The 18,745-nt window shown below is 40.8% G+C and overlaps 1 protein-coding gene across 28 annotated transcripts in view; it reads left to right on the plus strand.

The window, feature by feature from the left end:
• Positions 1-539: 539 nt before the first annotated feature.
• The window catches only part of RIMS1 (regulating synaptic membrane exocytosis 1), a 420,732-nt gene continuing 402,526 nt past the window's right edge, over positions 540-18,745 (plus strand). For 15 of the 28 annotated variants that reach the window (XM_036024343.1, XM_036024331.1, XM_036024332.1 and 12 more), the window contains exon 1: positions 552-1,006. In XM_036024343.1, coding sequence (XP_035880236.1) covers positions 837-1,006 — 170 coding nt within the window. In that variant the 5' untranslated portion in view covers positions 552-836. Of the gene's footprint in view, positions 1,007-18,745 lie in introns of all 28 variants that reach the window. The other 13 variants (XM_036024323.1, XM_036024326.1, XM_036024327.1 and 10 more) reach the window with 4 other exon arrangements.

Consider the following 18,745-nt stretch of genomic DNA (forward strand, 5'->3'; position numbering starts at 1 on the left):
AAAATGCATCCAAAGGTGTTCCATCCTGCTGTTGAGAACACTGTGGGTACTCAAATAATACGAATGCTCCACTATGAAGATGGTATCGAGGATGATGATGATTAAGGCACCCCATGGCAAAACAGGGATGGGGAGCGTGATACGGAACAGGAACCAGGAAAGGAGGATGACTCACGGGTGAGGGGTACCTGGGGATAGAGAGATGTGGGGTGCACGGTGGCGAGAGTGGGGGAGCGGCTGGGGCACGCGTGGCTCGGGCCAGGGGAGTGGGCGGGTGGGTGCCCGTGGGCGGAGCGGCTCCGGGACTGAGTGGCTGGCAGCTGTGTCTGCGAGAGCAGCAGCATCACCCGGGAGCGAAGCCTCCGAGACTCCGCCTAACTGACACCCAAACTCTCCCTCTCCCTCCCGCAGCCCCAAACTGGAGGCAGCCCTGCTTGGGAGCTGCCTCGCTGGCCACCGCGGCCCCAGCCCCTGCCCCAGCCCCGGCCCCGCCCCCGCCCCGCACGCCCAGCCGGCGACGCTCGGATCGGCTGAGCCTAGCGCGAGCCCTCGCCCCCTCGCCGCGCCTCTGCCTGCCCGCCCCCGCCGGCCGAGGCTGGGCTGCGGGAGGCGGCAGGGCAGCCCCGAGCCTTGCTAGGGCGACCAAAACAAAGGCAGCATCCGGGGCTGGGTGGATGCAAACAATCATGAAAGACTGGGTTCGCTGTTTCCCCGGCTGTGCCGCTGCCGCCGCGGCCGGGAGGGCTCCGCTGTGAGGGGAAGCAGGGGCGCAGCTGCTGCTGGGCGTGAATCCGAAAGGTGAGAGCCCAAGAGCCTGAGGAGGGGGCTGGCAGGCCATGAAAATGTCCTCGGCCGTGGGGCCCCGCGGTCCTCGCCCACCCACGGTGCCTCCCCCCATGCAAGAGCTGCCCGACCTGAGCCACCTGACCGAGGAGGAGAGGAACATTATCATGGCAGTGATGGACCGGCAGAAGGAAGAGGAGGAAAAAGAAGAAGCCATGCTCAAGTAAGCCACCCCCCGCCGCGCCATCCGAGCCTCCGTGCCTCCATCGGTCCATTCACCACTCACTCACCCAATCCTCTCGGCCGTGTGGGGGAGGGGGCTGGCGACGGTGCTGGGTGCGGGCTGAGGCTCCCGCCTTGGGGCCAGGGGCGCTGGGCATGGGCAGGGCAGAGGTTGGGGGCATAGGAGGAAGGAGAGGATGCCACCGAGTCCAGAGTCCAGGAACCAGGAGAGGATGACTTGAGACTAGGGTTCATAGAAGGGTTGGGTGAACAGAGACCACCCTGAGGCTGGGATGCGCAGAGGCTGAGAAGAGCTGATCCCATCCATGTGGATGGGCCCTGGGCGGGGAGCAGGTTAGGGGCAGGGGATCAGTGGAAGGAAGGGGAGGTGGGAAGAAGAGGTACTGAGAATAGCTCCTCTTTTCTTCTTGGAGTTGTTTAGCAGGGTTACCCCAGTGAAGGCTGTCAGTATTTTCATAAGAAAAATGCTCATTTTTAGTGTTCATTTTGGTACTCATTCATTACACAGATCAAGGTTGGGTCTTTTTTGGGGGACAGTTGCCATCTTGGGTACCCTGTCTCTCAGCTTTTATTCACCGTCTTTTACACAAACTACCTATGTGAAGACACCTTTTCTTACCCATATGTAATGCCTTTGGCAATGGAAAGTTTTTAATAATGGGAGAAGCTGATGGAAACTCTAGTCAGAGTAAAATAGAGAGTCCTCTTTCCCGGTTGCCAAGAGACTTTTGGGGCCTGCACAGTTCCTGGTGTAAGTGGGACAATAGGGGACTGGACATTTGCACATATCTCCCCTTTTAAAAAGCCCATCAACCCTTTAAGGGATTCCTGTCCAGTGCCCCATTTCCCTGTGCCTGGGGAGGGGAAAGGGCCCCTTGCTGGTGATGCAGACATTTGTGACACTGTGCTGCTACAAGGTACTGGCATCCAGAGTTGGTTGTCCTTGCTCCTTAGCATTGCTCCTAGAGTGGAACTGAAGGAGACTTCAACATCGCCTTCCCTTGGGAGGCCTTCCTATGTTCAGGAAAGTTTTCAACTCAGGGGCTAGGGAATTTAAAGACCCTGAGGAACCAAAGGGAACCTGTTGCATCTTGTTTAGCTGATAGCAAAGAAGAGGTAGAAAGGAACAGGGGTGACAACCAGGCACAGAGCACACCCAGCATGGCCTCTCCCCCAACCCCTAGGATTGCCTCTTGAAGAGAAGATGCTGCCACTGAAGGTTTCCTCCGCTTCCCCTCAGTGTAGCAGTGCCTCCCAGGACAGAAGGGAGGGAGAGTGTACTCACAGACTGCTGTGTCCCCACCAGTGTAACTGCTACACAGACTGGAGAGGAGACTATTGAGGTAGGGCTGTGGGTGTCAGGTCACAGCAAAAGGGTAGAAAATCCAGTCATTACTGTCCTTTCCTTGTAGACTCAGAAAAGGACCATTAACTTGGAAGGCCAGAGCTGGCCTTGTTCTATTAAGAGCAGCAGGTTTCTGAATTCCCTGCTCCTTCTCATCCCAAAAAGAGAATACTTTAAGCCTGCCGGCTTGAGGGAGGCAGAACCCTCGTTAATCTGCTGCCTGTCCCTAGTGGAACAATGACGTCCCTGGTGCTGCAGGCTTCCCCCCTTCTGAGATTGGAAGTAATGGATGGTGTCTGATGGTGCTGCTGTCTGTCTGTCTGGTTGTCAGTCCGTCTGTCCTCGGGGGTTGCAGCCCTGGCCACTTGTCCTGGGCACCTTTTCTGCCAGTCAGGATTTACAGGTTTGCTACTGTTCGTTTTGGTGTTTGCTGCAAACAGCAGGTGGATGGAGGCCTCCAGCAGCCAGTGAAAACCACAGGCTGCTGCTTGACAGGGTCTGAATAGGAAGGGGAAGGCACAGTGCAAGTAGTGGCCATCACGCCCTGTCATTGGCTATTCCAGGGATGGAGGAGAGTGAGGGATTTTATTAAGTGGGAGAGGGGGAGTTTTAAGATAGAATCTCAAACCTGCTAACTGCCTAAGGACAGCAATGATAAGATCGTATGAGCTTTTATAGATGAATAAAAATCAGGAGCACTGTCCAACTGCTCTCATCTTTCCCGCTGCTATTCCTATGACTGCTACCCACTGGCTTGCAAATATTGTTCCTTTATAGCAAGGATTCACAGAATATTGCAGTATGTGCTGCTGTTATACAACAGCCCTCTATAATCCCTAACCTCTACATTAACTTTATCAATCAGCCTCCGCTGCTAATGTCTTGGCCTTTTGTGCAGTGGCACATCAGTGAGTGTTTTGGAATACCAGTTTGCTGCCATGTAAGCATGTCAAATTGGCTGCAATTAGTAGAACAGCACTATGTTTTTTCTAGAGTGCATTTTGTGTCTTAAAAACGGGATCATAGGGGATATCCAGATGACACATACTATATATGGAAACTTAATGACACAAAGTCAAAGGTGTTGGCCTTTACTAAACTTTGCATAAAAATAGATTGGAAAACGGGATGCTTTCCACAGGGTCCTGAAATATTTGTTAAATCAGAGATAAGTTTTTGTGGTAATACTTAGTTTCCCCTATTGCACATCTGAGAAATTCACAACACATCATGCAAAGCTAAAGTTCTGGTAACGGAGCAGCTAGACCTAAAATTCATGTTTGTCATCACTGATGAGCCATCGCCTTGCGCTGCCTACTGTGCATGCTCTCTCTTTTCACAATGCATAAAAACAGGAACTAATACAGAGAAGATAGAACAGTCCTGGGTAAATATGCCAAAGAAACATTATAAAATATCAATTAAAATATAGTCATATAGTTTTATCAGCCTTGACTGTAAATTACTACTTGGTCTTGGTAATATCTTTAAATGTGTGTAAATGGAGGAGGATTTCACCTCAAGTTTTCAGAAAAATTTTATTTGAATTGTAAGTACTTTGTTAGCAAAGTACACTGATTTTAAATACCATTGGTATATTACAAGAAATAGTTGACTCTTGGAAATAATTTTTAATGGTTGATATAATTATTTAAAAAGAAGAGGTCTTTTCTTAATCTTAGTGGAGTTTTAGGGTGTGTGTGGGTGTGTTCTAGAGACTTTTTGAAACCTAACTTCCTCAATGAATACTCCTTTAAGTAACTCTCAGCAGATACCATGAGCCAATATATTACATGAGTTGAAAACTGCATTATCTGGGGCCTGAATCAGATAAGATCTCATTAGATCTAAAATCTTATTCCTTTTTTATAAAAGCTTCATAGAGAAAGGAGCTATAGAATAGTAGAGAAGAGAAAAAAATAGAAACAGAGTTAAAGGGATGGCTTGAGAATGGAGATTGAAAACCATATTGGAATATTTAATAAAACTACTAACATTTATTAAGCATTTACCTTATTCTGGCCATTATTATAAGTAGTTATTGACTTACATGTCAAATAGTTGAACTATGCTCAAGTTCAATACATGTATATTTGAATTTTCACAACAACCTGTGCAGAAGGTAAGTTAGGTCATATGATCCTCAAATCCTCATGTTACACTCGGAGAGTTCCGGTGGTACCCTCAGGTGACTCATGTAACATGGCCCAATCAGCATGCAAAACCAGACCTTTCGTTCTTTTTTTAAAAAATAACTTAAAAAATGTTTTAATTACAGTTGATGTACAATTTGGACCTTTTATTCTAAGTCCAAATATTTTCCCGCATACTATACTTCCTTACTAGGAAGAAGCTTGTAGTTCATATACCTTTTCCTTAAATTAGCTTCTTCTCTTTCCTTAGTATCAGAGTGTGGTTTGGCAAGAGGGTAGGCTGGTTAGAAGTTAAGCTGCAGATTCTCGGAGGGCCTGCAGATTCACCCACACTCTGGTTAATAGTTTTCCTGTGGATTGAGGGCAGGGGAATTGTCTGCAGCTCAAAAACAATAAAAACAATTACGTTATGGTGGAAAGAACATTAAACTTAGATCCACACATTTTAGGGTTCTAGATCTAGTCCTGCCACTTACTCTGTAGATATGGGCAGGAATATTAAACTGGGATTCCATGAGGTTCCATTTTTCTCTTGAATCCTGCAATTCATGGTGTGAATTGATTTACAAAGACTTTGGACTATTGACTTCGGACTTCTCTCTTAATGGGAAGCCAAATGCTAACTTTTCAAACATCTGTAATATCCACCTCCTTTGTGGGAGGAAAAAGAAAGTAGAAGGAGTAAAACTCTTATAACTTCAGCTTTTCTTTCTTCATTTTCTCCCTCCAAGCAATTATAATATTGTGGCCTGAAATGTATCCATAAGGCTCAATATGAGAGACCCCAATTAGCAACTGGGATGAGAAGGAAATGTAGACCGAGACAGCTGGGCAAGGGTAAGGATAGAGTTCCCACATATGAAGATATCATGCTTTCATTGCAGTTCGCAAAGACTTTCATATTGTACACTCCAAAATATTCTGTCATTGCTGAAGCAAGGTGGGTAAGTAGGAAAAGAAAAAGGCAACAGTAGTGAGAGAAAGTGACCAAACAATGAGCAGAGGTCTGCTAGTTCCGAGGAGATGTCGTGTTAAGTAGAAAAACCTGGGGGTGAGAACACTTACAACGTTGTACTCAGAGCCCAGTCTCCTTCACGTCATTAATGGACAGGGTTAAATTTAGGGAAGGTTAACTCTGAACTCTACTGGCGTTTTCCACTTTCCACACAAACCTATCTTAGTAAATGCATGTGCTCAGTATTGAGTTCTCAGATCCTCATGGAGAAAACAGGAAAGGGAAGCCTAAAATATGAGAGAAGGGAGGCGTTAAGGGGAATGAAGGGTAAGAGGCATAACCATTAGTTCACATTTTTTGTCAGCCTGCCTTGACTTTCTTTCAACTTGTGTGTGTTCCTTCTTAACTGGAACTGAGGGGGCGTCGTTGTTTAAGTAAATAGATTACAAATTGGAGGTAGAATATGGAAACCTGTGTGGGTTATATGCGCTGCTGCTGACTTGGATAGAACCACTACATCTTGGGAGTGTTATTTCCTTAGCTTGTTAAATAGGGAGAACAATTTGTGTTAAATATGTATAGTAATCTTCCTGGAAAGATCAAATATGGGAATTCCTGAAATAATATTGTTCTTCTCCCATATCTGTAATATGCAGATAGACAGGTTTCATTGTACCATGGATTATAAAGTCCATTGTGTTGTACTTCATTTTATCTTTATAGGCTATTTTATATTTTTAAGCAACTCTTTACATTTTGTCCTGTGATGAGTTGGATAATTTAGAGCTGGTCTCAAGAGTTGAAGTACATTTGTCCAGGGAACATGGCAAGCAGAGTATTAGAACCCAGAACCTATATAATGCCTTAGTGTTCTTGTAAGTCTTTTTAAAAGTGGCCATTATGGTTGGTTTTCCTCTTCTGCTGTGGACGAGGCTACACATCTTAGTGCCTCTGTGGATCGGGCATTTGGCTGGGCATGTTTTATGTTTAACTCTGCTTCGTGCTCACCTCCTTATGAAAAGCCCACACTGTCAGTATTCTATTAGTTTTCTAATATTAGTGAAATTCTCAGAACTAGGTAGGTATCTTTCTGCTAGGTATTGACCCTTTGTTAACGACATTTGATCCTGGAGTCCAGAGAATAAAACTTAAAAGGAGCAAGAGAAGAATTTTATGTGGCTAAGTGGCATTTTCGACCCTTTTCCAGGTCCCCCTGCCTCCACTCGAGATCTGGACACAGGTGACTCACTAACCCCATATACACCTGGGGTTTTGCTGATCTCCTTGCTTGTTTGCTCATGGTATTCTCTAATACTTTAGCAAGTTTCCACCATCCTCCTCCACCTCGAGGTTATCTTTTTTCCTTACTATTGTTCTGAAGTTTATTTATTAGGTAGGCTATTTCTAACAAAGTGTCATATCATATTCAATTCAGTAATAAGACATTTCAGTTATTAAAATTGGGTCAGGTGTTGGTAGTTTTTGGATAGAATAGGGAGTCCTATGTTGACAGCCCGATGTTGGCTCAGTTCCTGCCGTCTTTTAATTGGTAGGTTTTAAACTGTCATGGCCAGAAAGGGAGGTGAGCATTAGATAGATAGCTGGATAGAACAATGGACTAGATTCTGGCCTCAGTTTCTCTATGTGTAGAGTGGAGTTGATCATACTTGCCTTTCTTATTTTAGGAGGCTTTAACATGATAGTGGAGGCACTTTTAAACTTCAAATTGCAGTACCAAGGAAAGGTACCATTATTATCTTTACTATAAAACTATAGATGAATCCGAAGATCATCTTTTCCTATGACTGTTGCGGCTACTGGCGGTCCTGTGGAGGTGAGTTCTTGGAGAGTGATGCATCCAGGGGGTCACGCCCACAGTGCAGTGTGGTCAGGGCTGCACCACCATTGTGAGAATCTGGCAAGGAGACAGGAGGAGAAATGAGTCCAGGATTTGATCTGAGGTTATATTTACCTTGTTTGCATTCTTCTTTCTTTCTCATTAAATAGCTCATAAATGTCTTTAGCACAAAAATCAATGTGGGAAAATAGATAAATTTTGAAATACCTAAAATGCAACAATCCTAATTCAAAACTGAGAAGATAAAGCTCTGGGTAGTTTCCTCATCTTTTAGTAGAAAAAATTTAGAGAAACAGACTGATGATTTTAATGTCACTGAATTTAATATATATTTTTAAGAATTAGGTGAATGAAGGGCCATATACTTGTGTGGTTTCTCTTTATGTAGTTTCTCTTTAAATCAGTCTACTGTTGGGCGATGTAATGGATTATATGTGTTTAAGATTTTTAAAGATTTTGTTCCAGATCTTAGCTTTTCTGCGTGTATATTCTCACACTCTTACATCAAGTTTATATACCCTTCATTTGATCTAGATCAGTTTTCTGTGGATGGCAAGAGGGGAATATACTGTAGAATTGACTGTAGCTATTCCTACCTCTGATGCTGTTTGTGAAAATTTCCCATTCACAGGAACCTTTATTTAAAGACAAAATAGAGGTGTTTAAAAGGAAGTTGGTTTGCCCAGGACAGTGTCTGTTTATGCCTATTTGATGCTATGATTATGGATAGTACCTCTTTTTTTCAATTTTGAGTTTCAATTTGGATGATAAATTATATTGTTTGCCTCTTTATAAATTTTGCTTTTCCTGACCCAAATTATTCATTTAAAACTTCAGAAAAGCAATTAACAGTGATAAAATATACCTTATCAATAAATAATGCAAGCAAGTTGTACACATCGAATCTTGAAACTCATAGTTTGGTAAGTGGAAAGAAAGGCTTTTGCTGAGAAGGAGGTGTTATCTTTGATGGAGCCTCAGTGGAATGCTACCTTTTAGTGCAAAATAAAGTTTCAAAACATTTTCAAATAATGCTAGCCATGGATTGCAGCTGCTTGCAGGATTCTCTTCATGGAAGTTCCCCTTTGGGACTTGCAAAAAAGCCTGCAGTTTGGAGAAGACATTTAAATATATTTTAGGATGCAGTATTCTGATAACTCTTCTGAAGTTTAGATAGGAAAATAAGGTAATGTTATAGAAAGTAATTTTGTGGAACTTGAAAGTAAGTAATGTGCTTAATTAGATATTAGTTGCTTTAAAGCACTATAATGAACCAAACAGATATCTTTATATGATGTAAAGGATACCTTGCTAATGATTTATATATTATTTAGTATATACATTTCTTTATTTCCCCATTATTGTACTAGGTAATTATTATCTGAATGATGCCATTATACTACATAGAGAAGGTATGGTAATTAAAAGCAAACTGAGGTCTCTGCACTGTCGCATAAATGCCTCACACATTTTAGCTTTTTTATAAGGGGTCTCGTGCATGATATGTATATATATATTTATTTATTAAAGGAAGCTAGGATAGTAGCAGTTATTGATGAAGTTCTCTGGCTATATTTGCTAGACTTTATGTAGTCTATTCAATTAGCTCCCAACTTTCTGTGCTCAAAGCATTCTTGATCGATATTTGAGAACCGTTCTTACTCTCAGGAATATCAAGTTATTTTAAAGTTGTAAGTGATCAGTGCACAAGCATCATGTGCCCCATTATTGTTTTGACCATTTAAACATAGCTCTTCACAAAGGCAATGAGAAGGCCTTTATTCAGGCGGCCTGGTTGTTTTGTTTTCAATGTGTGGGGTTTACATTTTAGAAAACTAGGCAGATGGTTTCTGAAATATCTAAGGAATGTATAAATCAGTGTATCACATTTCTTCAAATATAGGGTACTAGACATGTCCACATATAGGCATTCTATGCAGGTCAGAAAGATTACTTAGTGTTTTAGTAGAAAGAGATGAAAACAAAAGTCAAGTAATCGAATGGCTTTTTCTTTTCTATTTCACACAGCTTAGCAACTTTATCTTCCTTTGCTATCTCTGTCTTGTAATATATTGCAGCTTAAGTCTTCTTACCTAACCCTTCTTTTCTGGGAAAAATGGATATATTTTACATTCTTGTTTCTGAAATAAAGGGATATTGACATGAGCTGGCTCATTTATTTTGGATATTAAAATTTTGGTAGCAGTAAAAATAGTACAGAGGTTCTACCCTGATATTCTTCATGACCATCATGAAAATTGTCATAAAAACATAATTTTAAAATATGTAGTAAAGTATTCTTATAATTAAGCTATATCTTTCAGTTTATAGAAGTCTTTGTACCCTAGGCCAAATCTAGCTGCCTGATATAGAGCAATCTGAGGTAAAAACTTGACACTAGTCTGAAAAGTGTACTGCCGTCTGAGTGTTGGGCCAGACACATTCACTGGAAAGGGTAGTCTGGTATTTGGAACTTCAAAGGCCTTCGTTGTAATAGTCACTGCTGAGTAGAACTATGATTGCTGACTTACTCACGTGGCTATCTAGTCCCTGCCTTCCATAAAGGCAGCACAGTTTATGATTTTTGGAGGGCCACATGCAGTAACACAAAACAAAACAGAGCGAAAGCATAGTCCTAGGCCACAAGGAGCAGCAGACACAAGATAGTGCAAATCTAACAAAAACAAAACAAAACAAAACAAAATTAAACAAAACCCAAGAGATATATATTCTGGAAAAATTCTACATATTTGATAATTCAAAATAGTGCAAAGTGGTAATTATAATAAGAGCTGGAGGACTTCATGGAGCTCTCACTTGCCCTTCCTTCTATAATTCCATTTCCTTCTTATTTGCCTTCCAATTTCCTATGTCCCTATTCAGTCCTCTCTTGATTCTCAAATGTAGGCCTTCCCTTGACATTCTACTCCTTCAATTTTATATGCAATGTCTGGTCAGTGTTAAGCACACTGCTGGTTTTAGTCATACTTACGTGTTAATGATTCCCAAATCTATATTACTACATTAGAATTCTTCCTAATTCTGGATTGATGTATCTAACCACCTGCTAACTATTGCCACCTGGATGTCTCATAGGTACTGCAAACTAATTGTGACCCATCAGAAATTCCTTGATTTTCTGCCTAAACATCTTCTGTAATCTCTGTCATTATGGGTAGCATCACCATCACAACTCCTTATTTAGCCCTCTGTCAAATCCTACAGATCTATCTTAAGGTAGATTTTCGTCACTGCTCACCTGGGTGCCTGCAATAACCTTTAATTAGTTTCTCTACCAACAGTCAGACCTCCTCCCATCTGATGTTCACACTGAGGTCAGAGGAATCTCTCTAAAATTCATCTGATTATGTCCCTTCAGTAAGGCCCCTTTGCTTTCAGAGTAAACTGTAAACCATAATCTGCATCCTGCTGACTATATCCTCTCACTGGACCACGCACACTCTCCCGCCACAGCCTTACTGAACTAGTTCTCACAGGATCATCATTGCTTCACAACTGGGTGGCTCCACCATGCTTTACTCTCTGCTAGGAATTTCCTTCTTAATCTACTTAATTTTTCTGTAACATTTCAAATTACCTTGGGACACCTCAGCTCAGACTTCCCAGATTAATTTTAATATCTGCCCTCCATGCACATCTTTGTCATAGCCTTTTTCACGTGACAGTCTCACCTTGGTACAACAGAAGCAGGATCATTCTTACTTATATCCCTCATATAAGCACAAGGCTGGCATATAATAGTTGCCTGAATTTTTAAAACTGTGTGTATGAATGAATGAATGAATGAATGGATTTAGAGGATGTGGAGTGGAGGAGTCACCTAAGGCTGCTGGATGGATTAGTAAAGTGCGAGTAGGTGGACGGAGTGGGAAGGTTATTCTAACTATGGGAATTCTAGCAGCAAATTCTGAAAGCAGAGAGTGAGCTGAGTGTTTGTGAGAGAACCAGATTGGCCAGAACTTATGAGGAGAATCTACTGGATACTGGGTATTGCAAGGTTAAATTGAAATATAATTTTCAGATGCTCTGCTTTACTCTTAATTTATCATTATCTTTTTTAAATTTTATTTTAATTGTTGTTGCAGTACAATTTTGTATCTTTTACTCCCATCCCAACCCACCCACCCAGCCCTTCCCTCCTCCCTCCCACTTCCACCTTTTGAAGGGCAGTGTTCTTGTAGTGTTTGAGTGTCATTGTGGGAAGATGTAAATAATATATTTTAAAAAGTAATCTTCTAGATAGACATGCTTCATGGAAACATTTCCTTTGAATTAAAACATTGCTAACTTCAGTAATAGTTTAAAGTATAACATATTCTCTGATTTAATATTTAGAATCAGATCAGATGCACATGACTATAAAGTGTTGTCCTGATTATATTTTTAATTGGAAAAATGCCCCTCGGTTAGGTCATCATTTCTAGACTTAAACTTCTTGAAAGCAGGGTTTTTCTCCTACACATCTTTGTATTTTTGTTGCAGCCCCCTGTGGTTGATGCATAGTAGGGCCTCAATAAGTGCTGTTGAACTGAAATCACAGGCTCGGTAAGTCAGGACACAAAAGCACTGGCCTTGGCCATAACACGGCTGGACTGAGTTGAGGCGGAGATGGGAGCTGAGAGATCGCCTCATCCCGGGCTGGCCAATGGCGCGCAGGCGACTTCCTGTGCCTACAGCAGCATTGCTGATAGATGTTGGAGACCTTGCAAGGTTTCTGAACGTCCAGCCTATCAGCTGATGAGAACTGGCAATCAAACAGAAACCTTTTAACCAGTGAAGATTTATTCCAGCTTTACTTTTCAGAAGAGAAAACAGGCCCAGAGACTCTTTCAGGTTTTCATTATTAATTATTAAGACAGCTAGTTAGGTAAGAGACTTTGGGTCTTTTTCTCCTGGCCCATTGTTTTTCCCACTGCCTCTCTCTCCACAGGGTTTACATTTGCCATGAAATTTAAACAATTAGTTTATTTTTCAAATTTGGTTTGATTTACCTGCTTTATAAGATTATATATATCCTGTTATAGAAAACTCTAAGGGAACCTCTAATTACTTTGTTGATTTTGAATTCAGTTATTGTGAGTTTTATTCCAAAAAGGTGGATGACTGCCAGGAACTAAGAAATATTTTATTTAAGTATTGCCTTTACAATGATGTTTGTTGCAATTTTATGCTGTATCAATACTTCTTAATTATGATCACTTTATTTATAACTTTTAATACTTCTCTAAAATATAGTGTTTTCATATGCAGCAATTTATGATTTCAAATAGCTTTTCCTACTATGTTTTTGAATTATGTACATAGTAAAATGATGTTTTGTTTTCTCACTTAGAAAAGCCAGTTAGTTTTGTTCCCTGTGAGAAGAGCTTTCTGTGGTTCTCCCTTCTGTGGAGCTTTGGCTTCAGCAGACTGTTGGTCAGTGACCCGGGGAAAGAGTTGGGGTGGGAAGGGAAGGGAATGCAAACTCATATATACACCCATGCATCTACATGTGTAAATTCTCACACCCACATACATAAAAACTTAAAACATTCTTTCTATAAAGTATCTTTTAAGAAAGTTAATTTTATTTCATTTACAGAATTTGCCTTTTGTGGGAGGAGGTCTATTTTATTTCAAGTAAAATAAAAATTAAATGTAAAATTAAAGCCCATGATAAATATAACACAGAACAAAATATAACATTTTGATAAGATAATATAAACTAGGAATTTTGACTGAAATCAGGCTGACCAGGGGTGGCTCTCCATAGATGACAGTGAGGACTAAAACTAAGATCTGAAGATGAGTAGGAGTTAATTAGGCAAGTAGGGCATAAAGGACCTTGTGGGCAGGAAGAATAGTGGGTCTTGGTGGGAGGGGGAACAGTGATTCTGAAGAAGTGGAAAGAGGCTGCCACCGTGGAAGAGGAGAAAGTCCAGAAGAGGCCCAGAGGGATGTGGTTTGAGAGGACTTGCGGGAGGTAAGCAGAATCCTGACAATATAGGGGGTCTCTCAAGTCATGGTATGAAGCTTTATCTTTATGTGAAGAAGCAAAAAGTTTTGAAGAAAGATATATAGTCTTATTGGTATTTTATTTATTTATTTTCTAAAGATTTTATTTACTTTTAGAGAGGAAGAAACAGAGGAGGGAAACATCAGTGTGTGGTTGCCTCTTGCATGCCCCCTGCTACTGGAGACCTGGCTGGCAGCCCAGGCATGTGCCCTGACTGGGAATTGAACCTGAGACCCTTTGGTTCACAGACTGGCACTCAATCAACTTAGCCATCCTTGCCAGAGCTCTACTGGTATTTTTAAAAAGCCATTCTGGCTGCAGTATCAAGAACCAATTGACTAAGGCCCAGGGCTCATAGTGTGTGTGAAACAGCTGGGCTGGGAGTCTATCGCAGAAGTTCAGGTGAAAGATGTTAGAAGCAAGGACATTGGTGGGGATGGCAAAATGTTAAGATTTCAGACAGGTTTGGGAAGAGAAAGCCAGTTTTTAAAGAATGGGTTAAATGTGAGCTGATCTGACTTGTGCCGCCAGGTTCTGGAGGAATGGAAGGGAGATCCTAAATTTAGTTTTGGTTGTTTGGCTTTATAGGCAGAGGACAGGGTGGGTTGGAAATGTAAATTTATGATCTATATACATGTATCTATATACAGGTGGCAATGTATCTATATACAGGTGGCAATGAAGTTCCAGGTTAGGATGAATGACTAGAGTCAGAGAAGAAAAAAGCCAAGAAATGAGCCTTAAGGAAACTTCACTTTTAAAAGTTGGAAGAGGACAATGGCCTTGCAAAGATATTAAGGAAGAAAGGTAGAATAGAACCAAGAAACCCTTGTTATACCAAAGGAAAGAAAAGAGAGTATTTTATATCACTAGGATGATTAAAATAAATAGAAAAGACTGGCAATATCATATGTTGGTAAAGGTAATGAGTGACTAGAATTCTTACACATTATTTGTGGGAGCATAATATGGCACAACTATTTTAGGAAACTGTTCAGTTCTTAAAAAGTTAAGCAAGTATCTATACTATGACCCAGGAACTCCATAAATAGATATTTATAGAAGAAAACTGAAAATGAAAACGTGTATTTACAAAAACTCTTATATGAGAATGGTCATAGCAGCCTTCTTCATAATAGCCCTAAACTAGAAATAACTATGTTATATTCATTCCATGAAAATCTATCCAGCAATAAAGAGGAATACACTTCTGACACATGAACAATAGAGATGAATTTCAACATCATAATGCTGAATAAAAAAGTCAGACACACATAGTGCAGACCTTATGATTTTATTTACATAAAGCTCTCAGCAAAGCTAATCTGTGGTGTTATAAATCAGATTGGTGTTCTCTTTTATGGTAGCAGCGGTGAGGGGTTGACGGAAAAGGGATAAGAGGCAATTTTCTGGAGGTATAGAAGTGGCTTATGTGTTGATAGGGATGTATATTATGTATGTTATACATTTGTCAAATTGATCAAATTGTACACTTAGGGTCTGTGCGTTTCACTGTGTGTAAATTATATTTGAATTAATAAAAAAGATATTCTGCTGAGGCGTCAGATACAATAACTGATAACTAGCTATTGGGTTCAGCAGCATGGAGACCATTGGTGACTTCAGAAAGAGATTTTTCTATAAAGTGTTGGGGCCAGAACTAGATTGGAATGGTTAGAGTTGAAAGGAAGGTGATTAAATATATATAGTTATTATGGGCAAATCTGTCAAGAAGTTTGGGAATAGAGATATGAGCCGATACCTGGAGGGAACGGATGAGACTCTTTTAAATAGAATTTAAATGTAGGTCCAATGTGGGCCTCTTTTAAGTTGAATATAAATAGAGTAAATATGGGATGTTTAAAAGTTGATGGAAATAATACAGTGAACAAAATGGTTTAAATAAAAGAAAAAGGGTATAGGTTTGTGGTTGGAAAGATGAGGGACCAAATATCTGATGGTTTCTGTTTTCTCCTGTGAAGTAGGAGTTGAGTCATCTTCGGAGAGTGATAGGAGTTAGGGAATTGAGGATGAGGAGGAAAGGTCGAGGTTGGTGAGAAAGCAGGAGTATGGATTTACCAGAGAAAGAGATGATCACTGACCTACAGAGGAAGGCATGTTGGGCCATGTGCAAGATGAGTCAACAGAGGGGGAGAGACTGACAAAGACATGCAGGGAAGAGAGGCCCTTTGGCCCCTGAGACATCAAGGGAAGAGTCTTTCATCTTAACCTCCCAGGCTGAGTCACCATGAGGCCGAGCTGAATACTTTGCTTTGTAACTTTGATCTGAGCTAGTCTGAGTAGGTTTCTGTTATTTTTTTTTCTGACCAAAAGAGAGACCTGATTAGAACTTTGTAGTTGTTCTTTTTCCACACATTATATAGGCATTATCAAGACTGCATCTTGAATTTTCATGTTCAAGAAAAAAGCAAATTTTAATTCAATAATGGGTACACACATGCTTATGTTATACATATGCATGTGCATGCATATGTGTGTATATGTATGTACACATACACACAAACAGAATCTCCATAAATGAGCACTCTGGTATTGAGGTAAATTATCTTTCTCTACATATATCTTTTCAGTTCATGGTTTTGTCCTCTGTACCAGGGTGCCCCTTTTTATTTTACCTTGAAAGCATTTGGAGATACAGAATAAACAGTGACATGATTTGCTTCAGATCCTTTACCATGAGGGATAGTTGGGGACATACAAGGTGATAGGAAAAGCTCTAACCATTTTAGATTGACTTCTTTCCCATCCTCATGGCTGTACAATAATTTGGATTTGTTGTAGGTCAAGTTTCCCAGAAGCAGACTCTGAGATGGAGATTATTATACAAGAAGGTTTTAGAGAGTGTTTTCAGGATTACCAGCTGAGTGGGAAGGGAAGCAGAAAAGTTGGAAAGTGGGAGAAGCTGGGCTGCAGTGCAGGCACAATAAGGCCTGAGTCAGCCCCTTGGGAGCCATGAAACTAGCTAATAGTGGTCTTGCATTGAACAGTCATTGATTTCATGCTGCCTGGGGAATGGGACCTGGCCTTGGCGGAGGTGGCTGTCCTCAGCAGACGGCAATGTCAAAGGGCTGGGGTTAACAGCTAAGTGCAACCTTAGTATGCAGAGGAGGATGTCCCTCAGTCTTGCAAGGGGCATCTGGGTGATTTAGCACAGCATCCACTTAATAATTTTAGCTGAAAATCAAAATAAGAAACTTGGAAAAGTTAAATATTTCTTAACTGCCTAAAAACCAAAGGAAGTTACAGGTTAAATATGAGGCCAATAGGATGAGGATAAACTTCAGATTTATGAGCAAGTTCAAACCTTTAAATCAGTTGTTAAGAGGGTCCAGATTTTAGGTCACTTTGGGGGATTGACAATATTGCCTGAATCCTGAAGTATAAATCTTTCTGTAGAACACTTGCAGATGCCCATGAGGCAATGAATAAGATTTGTGGAGGGTAGTGACTTAACTTGGGAACTGATTTGTCTTTTCTCTGTATGTAATTGAAATGATATTCTTTCATGAAGCCTTTAGCCCTATAAGATACCTTCCCACCAATTTTTTGTAAATAAGACAGTCTACTGGGAATTTAAAACAGGACTGAAGATATACGATAATGGGAGTTGAATTCAGTGACACATGTTTGGAAAATTTCCTCCTTCCATTTAGGCCTCCCTACCTCTTCTCTTGGAGTATATACCTTGAGTAATCTCTAAACTCTGAGGACTCCTTGTTGGGTAGGAAAATAGAGCCATGAATTATAAAAGATCTCTTCAGTGTTCAGTCTAAATATCCCTGTTATATTAAAAATATTTTTTGTTAGAAAAGTTAACATAATCAACTTTCAGATCTTTGTGGCTTACCATAATAAAATTTTATTCCCTACTTGAACAGTTCCATGTGGACTGGGTGGCCCTCTTCCATCTAGAAGTAGTGATCTTTAGAACCTGCGGCCACAGCTGGTAGAAAGACAGAAGATGTAGAATGAACATACACCACTATGGCTCATGGACCATTGGCCAGGTCCAGGAAACTGCAGGAGAGGATAGGAAATGTAGGAAAGCACACGGGATATTTTGTAAGAATTCAAACAATTTAGAATACTTTAAAATAAATATTAGTTAAGCTACTTGTTTCCAAAAAGTAGCTAGTTTACTTTTCTTGATATAGAAATAATTAACTGGTTAATGATAGAAATCAGTATTTAGACTCATGGAATTTGAGTCAAGGGGACTTTGCATCCAGATCAGTGGTTTCCACACTGCGTGGTGGAGTTTTCTCAGAGGGGTGGAGGGTGATGTTAACTGGGCAAGGAGAAGGTCTAGGTTGCAGGGTCTTGGTATCTCGGTGCTAAACCCTGATTTGTTCCAAGCTCACTGCCTTCATCTGGTTTATATTTTGTGATTTGGGGATCTTACTGGGAAAAAAAGAGTTCTGCAGCAAAAGGGAATATCTGAAAATTACCCATCTATTCCAATACCTTCCTTTTATAGTTGTCAATGTCTATTCATCCACTTAACCAATATTTTGAGCACCTGTTATGCAGCAGGCCCTCCTAAAGCCTGCATTCTGGCATGTCCCTGAGAGTTCCAGTGACTTCCCAGAGTCAGAATATCTAGAGCCCATCTCCCTAACTCTTAGTCCTGCCTGTAATGCCAGGATTGCTCACTGAGAACATTCTGAATCCTGGTGAGGAAATGGCTATCTAGGGAGTATCCACACTTCCCACGGAGGAGAGTGGCTTCTATCTTGGAGAGAGGACGCAAATCTCCTTGAAGTTATTTAAAGTCCAAAATGTGGGCAATGTTTGGATTTCCTTTCTTTCTCACTTCTAAGATTTAATTGGCCCACAAATTCTTCTCTCAGAGTACAGTATATTTCCTTTATGACAAAATATTATCATCAACAACTAACATTTGCACCTAGAGCAAAAGTGCTCTTATGCACAGTCCTTGTTCATTCTTACCATGACTGTATGAAGTCAGTAAGACAATTATTACTACTATCCTGACTCTACATAAAAGAAAATAGACCAAAAATTGCTTAGGTCAAGATTAGACAGCACAAGTATTAAGTGTTCTAATGGAATTGGTAAGTAAAGTAGCTATTATTACAACCAGATACTAAAAGGCAAGTAATAAACAAGTGTTCTCTAATGTACACTCTTATCACTAGTAGTAACCGTATTGTTATGGGATGCTGGGAAGGGAGTGCCCAGGTGTGTGGATTTCAGAAACAAAGAAGCTGGGTTTGAATCTGGAGCTCACCTCTTACTCTGTGATGTTGGTGAAGTCACACCTCCCAGTTGCCTCATCTGGGCAACAGGAGTGGCGGGAGGAGGAGACGAAATGACAACGGTCATGTAACTCATTTAGCATAGCTCATCA

This window comes from Phyllostomus discolor, chromosome 4 (assembly GCF_004126475.2).
Source record: "Phyllostomus discolor isolate MPI-MPIP mPhyDis1 chromosome 4, mPhyDis1.pri.v3, whole genome shotgun sequence".
Taxonomy (NCBI): domain Eukaryota; kingdom Metazoa; phylum Chordata; class Mammalia; order Chiroptera; family Phyllostomidae; genus Phyllostomus; species Phyllostomus discolor.